The sequence below is a fragment of the Carlito syrichta genome, unplaced genomic scaffold, assembly GCF_000164805.1.
Source record: "Carlito syrichta isolate Samal-C Ts95f unplaced genomic scaffold, Tarsius_syrichta-2.0.1 Scaffold308803, whole genome shotgun sequence".
Lineage (NCBI taxonomy): Eukaryota > Metazoa > Chordata > Mammalia > Primates > Tarsiidae > Carlito > Carlito syrichta.
In genome coordinates this window covers 403,126-411,323 of record NW_007252899.1, presented here as the reverse complement: position 1 = coordinate 411,323, position 8,198 = coordinate 403,126, and the positions used below count along the sequence as shown (strand labels likewise).

Here is an 8,198-nt window from a genome sequence, read left to right as displayed (position 1 = left end):
ACTCACCTCAGCCTCCCAAAGGCGCAGGATTACAGGCTGAGCCACCAAGCCCGGCTCACAGCATTTCTTAGTTACCTTCCTATGCCTTAACTTGGCAGTCTTGGGCCTCCACAGCTGCCTGCCTTCCCAGCTGCTCACTCACGCCTCTACTCTCTACTTTTCATTATGCTCCTTCTGCCCAGAGCCCTCCTCTTATCCTGGTAAATCAAAACACACCTTCTTCCTATAGCTCAAGGATATGGGGTCTTGGGAAACACAGAGAGGCTAAGACTGTACCCTACCAAGGCAAGGAGCACCTTGTAGAAAGAAAGCAGAAACTCCTTATAGACTGATTGACCAGACTTGCCCACTGTCCTTGACCCCACCAAGAGAGCAGCAACCCTCACACAGCAGCATCTCATACTTGTCATGTGAGAGAACTTTCCAAAAAGGCCAGAGGGGGAAACTTGCAATCTTACTTGGAGGAGCCAAGTCTGTATCTCGCAGATCCTGCAAAAAGACACCCACATCCACAGTTCGGCGGGTGGGAGGTTTGCGGGCCAGACCAGGCCTCCGCACTGACTGTGGCTGAAGAGGTGTAGCAAAGGTCAAGTTGAGGGAGCTGGTGAGAGGGAGGAGGCAAAAAGGAAAGTCACTTACCTGAGACCAGTTTTCCCAGAGGATTTTCCCATCTAGAATGTAGCCGACATGTTGAGGCTAAAACTGGCAGGGAATAGCATGGCCAGATTTCATCCCAATTAGTGCCTCCCTCCCCAAGCGTCTCCTGTACAACCCCCAAAAGAGGAAACAGCACCTGGTGAGGGAAGAGGCATCAGCATTCCCACGAGGCTCTGTCAGTTACCAGCAAGAGAAGTAAAAAGAAACCATGGTAAGAGATCCAGGCCTGTGAGACTCCTCTCTCAGCCCTCCTCAGCCTCTCCAGGTGATGTCCAGAGCCTCACCGTGGGAGACAAGCAGCCCTTGGTCCACTTCCTGCTGAAACACTGACAATCTCAGCCTCTGCTTCTTCCTGCCAGGGGCCAGCAGACCTGGAGCCAGGGTTGTAGGGGGCTCAAGCTCAGGAAGTTGCAGCTCCAGGCTATAAGAACAGAGCTTATCTCAGGCCAGAGAAGCCCAATTCTGGTTTGGGAGCCCCCAAGAAGCTCCCTGACCAGAACTAACAGTTGGAGAGTTCTCTATGCACCTGCCCTGACTGCTTTTCCGTCTGGAGGACTGGACCACCTGCGGTGCTGGCGCTGGCCTCACCACTGACTCTGGCATGAGAATGGAAGATTCCGGGGCTACAGAAACACCAAGGAGAGAATAGGGCTAACAAAACAGGATACACTGAAAGGGATACCCCAGGACTGGTTTTTGTACTGGTGCCTAACTCTGACCAGCAGGCTAGCGCTCACTTACCAGTTAACAGAATGTTCTTCAGCAAAGTCCGAGGTGTCTGTTTCTCCAGGTGCCCACTGGTTTGAACATGGGCCAATCTGCCAATAGACTATAGGTAAAAGCACCAAGCAACTAGTCTGTTCATTTGCCTTGAGAGTTCCTCAAGGTGGATTCCAGAGCAGAAATAAACCTCAGGACCCCTGAAGGCAGCCATGGCCCCATAGTGGGATGGGCACTTACCTTGGCTCCATAGGACCATTGTCTGGTAGTTGTCTTTGTTTGGCTTCTCAGTCTCCTGGGGGAGGGTGTTTCAAGCAGGGTTTTTTGGGCACTGTATAAAGACCAAAGACCAGCTGCTCTGAGAATTATGTGTCAGGGATGGGGGTGTGTAGGGAGAGGTAGGTATAGGATGCAAAGACATGTCTTCATCAGGGGTCTTTCTCTGAAGCTCTTTTTCTTCAGGGCCAGGGACTCAGAAACAACTTGCCCCTCCCATAGCCTCCATTCCCAGATCTATGTCAAGAGGGATGTGGATGAAGAGGACCCCTGGGGTATGGGAAGAAAGGGGAAATATGACTGAATCAGCCAGCGAAAGGAGCTGAGAAAGACTTCACAGAGGTGGCTTTAGCAGAATCTTTTTTTTTCTTTTTGAGTAGGAGTCTCACTCTGTCACCCAGGCTGGGGCCCAGTGGCACACTCACAGCCATTGCAGCCTCTACCTGCTGGGCTCAGGTGATCCTTCTGCCTCAGCCTTCCAAGTAGCTGGAACTACAGGTATGCACCACTACACCCAGCTGATTTTTTTATTTATTGTAGAGATAAGGTCTCATAAGTTGCCCAGGCTGGTCTCAAACCCCTGGCAATCCTCTCACCTCTGCCTCCCAAAGAGCTGGAATTAAAGGTGTGAGCCACCATGTCGCCCTCTAAGTATTTTTAAATACTTCTCAGGGTCTAACAGCACCCTCCATACGAGTTACCCCAGCCCTAGTTTCTTCAGTCCAATCCCTCTCCGGTTTCAGAGTAACATAAACATTCCCAGGGCACAGCTCCCACCTCATCATCCATAGGTCTAAAACCTATAATAAATGGCTTCCCATTCTCTATAACACAATGGCACTATCCAAGTCTGGCAGATGTCAACTTCTGCATCCTTTGCACCATGAGCTCACCACAGCCCTTAGCCCACAACTCTCGCACCAAGTCAGGCCAAATTCCCTGCTCCCTAGCAAAGCATCTTCCAGTTACTGTCCCCACCCCCCACCCCCGGTGCTTTCTGCCCAGGCTGTGCTCTCTAGCTCCATTCCGAAGTCCTAGCTGAGAGTTACAGACCTTAAGACTGAATGTGCGCGATGGTGGGGATTCTGAGCGCTTATGGAGGCCAACCCCCAAAGACTCGGACTCAGTCAGACACTGTGGCCCAGAGGCCCGGCTGCCTGGAAGCCCGGGGCTGGAGTACAAACAGGTAGCCGGAGCCCAGCTGGGCAGTGGAGCCAGTACTCAGAGCCTCCTCTCTGAGACTTCCTTCTTGAAACAGGATCGGCGCTGAATCCCACCCAGAACCCACTCCCCCAGTCCCTCTAGCTGCTCGTGTACTCCAGCAGTGCCCTCACATACCCTGCACCGGTACGGTGGGGTCGCCGTGGGGTGCGCGGGTCCGCTGTATCCAGCAGGCGCCGCAGCAGCGTGCGCGGCGTAGGCTCGCTGTCTGGGCAGGGATCCGCCATCGCCTCAGCAGCTGGTCCTCGCAACCGCCCAGCCAGCAACAGAGGCCGCGTTCCCGCCGTCACGTTTAAGGTAACTCTCGCGATGCTGCCGCACAACCTCACGGGAGTTGTAGTTCTCTCCCTGTCGCTGTTTGCAGCGTGGACTAGAGTGGATGCAAACTCCAGCTGTTTTGAAGGCACCCACACTGGGGTTGAGCCTGGGCAAACTTTTGCCGCCAGTCCAGGTCTTGGTTTCCTCATCTGTAAATTGAGGGTATACACACCTAATTAAGTGGCTTGTAATGCTTCAAGGAGTTAAGTTGCAGTTAATATTATTAGAATGCCTCTCATTGCCACATCCCTCCCCAAAGATGAGAAGATACACTTGGGCCAGGAAAAATAGTTTTATCTGGGCGGGGAGCGGTGGCTCACGCCTGTAATCCCAATACTTTGGGAGGCCGAGGCGGCAGGATCACTTGAGCCCAGGAATTTGAGACTAGCCTGGGATATGTAGAGACCTCCGGTCTACAAAAAATTAAAATAATTAGCCAGGCATGGTGGCATGCGCCTATAGTTCTATACTTGGGAGGTTGAGGAGGAAGGATGACCTGAGCTCAGAAGTTCGAAGCTGTGATGAGGCGTGATCTTGCCACTGCACTCCAGCCTGGATGACAGAGTAAGCCCCCAACTCAAAAATAAAAAATTTAGGCTGAGTGCGGTGGCTCACGCCTATAACACCAGCACTTTGGGATGGTGAGAGGATTACCTGAGTTCACGGGTGCGACACCAGCCTGGGCAACTTGACAAGCTCTCATCTCTACAATAAAACAAAAAATAAGCTGGGCGTGGTAGTGCGTGCCTGCAGTTCCAGCTATGCGCAAGGCTGAGGTGGAAGGAACACCTGAGTCCAGCAGGTGAAGGCTGCAGTGGCTGAGAGCGGTCCACTGCACTCCAGCCTGGGACTCCAGAGTGAGACTCCGACTCAAAATAAATACATAAATAAATTAATTAATTAACTAATTAAAAAGAATTTTAGCCGGGCTCAGTGGCTCAGCCTGTAATCCCGCGCCTTTGGGAGGCTGAGGTGAGTGGATTGCCTCAGCTTGCGGGTTCGAGACCCGCCTGGTCAGCGAGACCTCATCTCCACAATAAAATCAAAAAATTAGCCAGGCTTGGTAGCGCACACCTGTAATTCCGGCTACTCGGAAGGCTGAGGCGGAAGGATCGCCAGAGCCCAGCTGGGCGAGGCTGTGGTGGCCGGGAGCGGCCACTGCATTGCAGTCTGGGCGACAGAGTGAGACTCCAACTCAAAAAAAAAAAAAAAGAATTTTAAGCCGAGCTCAGTGGCGCAGCCTGTAATCCCAGCACTTTGGGAGGCTGAGGTGAGTGGATTGCCTGAGCCCCCAGGTTCGAGAGCCGCCTGGGCAACTTGGCGAGACCTCATCTCTACAATAAATCAAAAATCAGCCAGGCGTGGTAGCGCGCACCTGTAGTTCCAGCTACTTGGAAGGCTGAGGCAGAAGGATCGCCGGAGCCCAGCAGGTCGAGGCTACGGTGGCCGGGAGAGGCCACTGCACTCCAGTCTGGGTGACAGAGTGAGACTCCAACTCAAAAAAAAAAAAAGAATTTTATGCTGGGCACATGGCTCATGCCTATAATCCCAGCATTTTGGGAGGCCGAGGAGAGAGGATTGCCAGAGGCCTAGTGGTCTGAGATAAACCCAGGCAACCTGGCAAGTCTTGTCTCTATAAAAAAAAATTTAAAAAGTAGGCAGGCGTAGTGGCACGTGCCTGTAATGCTAGCTACTTGGAAGGCTGATAGAAGGATCACCTGAGCCCGGTAAGTTGAGGCTGCGGTGGTCATGAGCATGCCACTGTACTCTTGACTAGGAAGCAGAGTGAGACTTCAACTCAAAAAAAAAAATTTTTTTTTATTTTATATGTGACCTAGTCAGATCTGCATTTGCAGAGATGACTCTGTAGAGTCTATATCTATCAGAAGAGATCAGGTTGCAGGGGTCAAGGTTAGTAGGCCGTGATCCAGCACAGATGTTATGATTTCCAAACATGAGCCACTTTGAGATGAATTCCAGCTCTCAGAAATTGTTTTTGTTTGTTTGTTTTGCTTTTTGAGTTGGAGTCTCACTCTGTCACCCAGGCTGGAGGGCAGTGGCAGGCTCATGGCAACTGTAACCTTGACCTACTGGGTTCAGGCGATCTTTCCACCTCTGCCTTCCAAGTAGCTGGAATCACAGGCATGTGCCACCACGTCTGGCTAATTTTTTTTTTTGACTTATTGTAGAGACAAGGTCTTGCCAAGTTGTCCAGGCTGGTCTCAAACCCCTGAGCTCAGACAGTCCTCTCACCTCGGCCTCACAAAGTGCTGGGATTACAGGCATAAGCCACCGCACCTGGCTAGTTCTGTTATTGCTGGAGGTGATTACCAAATTGCTAGTGCTTTCCATATTTTTCACCAATTGACAGTCCTCTCACCTTTCTTAAGTGTTCATGGCAACTTAATTAAAACTTGGTTTCTGAGTTTTCCGTGGAGTTCTTTTCCTAACCTGGCCTTGGATAAGGTGTAAAGTATTTGATACTTGAGACAGATAGTCATGGACATATTTGTGCTTGCTTTAAAAAATGGAGTAAGACCCGCCTGGGCAACTTAGCGAGACCTCATCTCTACAATAAATCCAAAAATTCAGCCGGGCATGGTAGCGCGCCCCTCTAGTTCCGGCTACTTGTAAGGGTGAGACAGAAGGATCATCGGAGCCCAGTGGGTCGAGGTTGAGGTGACCGGGAGCGGCCACTGCACTCCAGTCTGGGCGACAGAGTGAGACTCCAACTCAAAAATAACTAACTAACTAAATAAATAAAAATAAATAAGTAAATAAAATAAATAAAAATTTAAAATGGCCGGGCTTGGTGGCTCAGCCTGTAATCCCTCGCCTTTGGGAGGCTGAGGTGAGTGGATTGCCTGAGCCTGCAGGTTCGAGACCCGCCTGGGCAGCGAGACCTCATCTCTACAATAAATCAAAAAAATCAGCCGGGCATGGTAGCGCATGCCTGTAATTCTGGCTACTTGAAAGGCGGAGGTGGAAGGATCGCCGGAGCCCAGCAGGTCGAGACTGCAGTGGCCGGGAGCGGCCACTGCACTCCATTCTGGGCGACAGAGTGAGACTCCAACTAAAAAAATAAAAAAAATAAAAAAAATTTTAAATGGAGCAAGGCTGGGAGCAGTGGCTCACGCCTATAGTCTCAGCACTTTGGGAGACTGAGGTGAGAGGATTGTCTGAGCTCATGGGCTCACGGGTTTGCAACCAGCCTGGACAACCTGGCAAGACCTCATTTCTACAATAAATCAAAAAATTAACCAGGAGGGGTAGCGCATGCCTGTAGTTCCAGCTACTTGGAAGGTTGAGGCAGAAGGATCACCTGAGCCCAGCAGATCATGGCTATGGTGGCTGTGGGCATGCCACTGTACTCCACCTGGGCAATAGAATGAAACTCCAACTCAAAAAAAAAAAAAAAAAAAAGGACCAAAGAATAAATTAGGTTTGTGCTTCGCAAAATAAGAGAACCATAGAGCCTGGCTCGGTGGCTCAGCCTGCAATCCCAGTGCTTTGGGAGACTGAGGTGAGTGGATTGCCTGAGCCCGTGGGTTCGAGACCCGCCCGGGCCACTTGGCAAGACCTCATCTCTAAAATAAATCAAAAAAATCAGCCGGGCGTGGTAGTGCATACCTATAGTTCCAGCTACTTGGAAGGCTGAGGCGGAAGGATGGCAGGAGCCCAGCAGGTCGAGGCTGCTGTACTCCAGTCTGGGCGACAGAGTGAGACTCCAACTCAAAAAAAAAAATATAATAATAATTAGGAGAAAGGAATGAAAAAGGACCCCCCCCCCCAAAAAAAAAGCGGGAGAAAAGGGAGAACTCAACAAAGGAGAGATAGTTTGCAGGTAATTGTCCTGGACAACTGCCTGACTCCTCCTGGTTTTCCACAACCTCTCCATCCTGGGCGACAGAGACCCCTACTAAAAAAATAATAAAATAAAAAAGACAAGGGAGAGGGGAGGTGTCGTATTACAATGCAAATCGCTTCGCTTAAAGCCCTTTAATAGCTCCCAGTCGCCTTCAGAATAAAATCCTAAATCCTTTAACATGCTCCAGTTTGGTATCTTTCGGTGCTTAGGCTATCCTGGCCACCTCCTTCCAGGCTTTTTGAGGGCCGAGTCTAGCTGTTTGCCTCGGGGCCTTATAGGCAGGTTCCTGGGACAAGAACTGGCTACTCCTTAACCAAGCTTTTTGTCGTTTTTTATTCTTGGCCTTCTGTCCCCCCATTTTCTCGTCTGTCCTGTTCATTCCTTTGGTGAGTTTATTTCTGTGGCTAGACATCCATTCGCGTGCATTAACATCTGTTATCTAAAAGACAGATGCTCATCCCTCTAGTCAGTCAGACTCCAGGAGGGAGGGGCCAGGTCGGCCCGGCACAAAGTAGGTACCTACTGATGACTTTAGGTCACTAAGTGAATCAACGCAGGCAGCGACTGAATCCGGAAAGAGTCCCCGACGCAAAAAAAAGGGACTCCTGAGGTCCTTCGGGGCGTCGAGGCCCAGGTTTCCTCTCCCTCTGCGGTTATGCCGTCGACTCAAAAGTTTATAGGCTGGGGCACCGCTTCTGACACAACAGCACAATCTCGCCCGAATCCTGCTCCGCTGTAACCCGACCTCTCCCTTAGGTGGCGCTTAGGGCCGCAGCCGCCAAGTTCAGCGTGAGGCATCACGGGACTTGTAGTCTCCGTGGGCACACAGCGCTTGCGCATTGGTGAGGCGCGCACCGAGACCGCCCCGCCCCCACCCCACCTCTATCAAGATTCTGGTTCCTCGTGAGGGGAAGACCAGGCAACAGCGTTCCAGCCGCCGAATACACGTTTCTTGCCCGCCAGGAACGAGCCGAGTTGGGGTAAGAATCTGCTCTTCGGGAGCTGTCGCAGGACCCAGGAAAGCGACCGGGATAAGCATACCCCGCACCGGAAGTGAGCGGCTTCTGGCGCGGTGCATTGTGGGGGGCGTAGTCCTCTTACCCAGGCGGTCCTTCGCGGCGTCCCCGGGCCGACTCCG

At 51.5% G+C, this 8,198-nt stretch overlaps 1 protein-coding gene across 1 annotated transcript in view; it reads right to left on the bottom strand.

Moving 5' to 3' along the window:
- The window catches only part of CENPT (centromere protein T), a 6,417-nt gene extending 3,150 nt beyond the window's left edge, over positions 1 to 3,267 (bottom strand). Inside the window, exons 1-7 of the mRNA XM_008065757.1 lie at positions 2,992 to 3,267; positions 1,618 to 1,708; positions 1,399 to 1,486; positions 1,184 to 1,280; positions 942 to 1,078; positions 794 to 830; positions 459 to 601 (exon numbers count right to left, since the gene is read on the bottom strand). Of these exons, the coding sequence (XP_008063948.1) occupies positions 459 to 601; positions 794 to 830; positions 942 to 1,078; positions 1,184 to 1,280; positions 1,399 to 1,486; positions 1,618 to 1,708; positions 2,992 to 3,101 (703 nt within the window). The 5' untranslated portion in view covers positions 3,102 to 3,267. The remainder of the gene's footprint in view (positions 1 to 458; positions 602 to 793; positions 831 to 941; positions 1,079 to 1,183; positions 1,281 to 1,398; positions 1,487 to 1,617; positions 1,709 to 2,991) is intronic.
- Between the last annotated feature and the right edge of the window lie 4,931 nt (positions 3,268 to 8,198).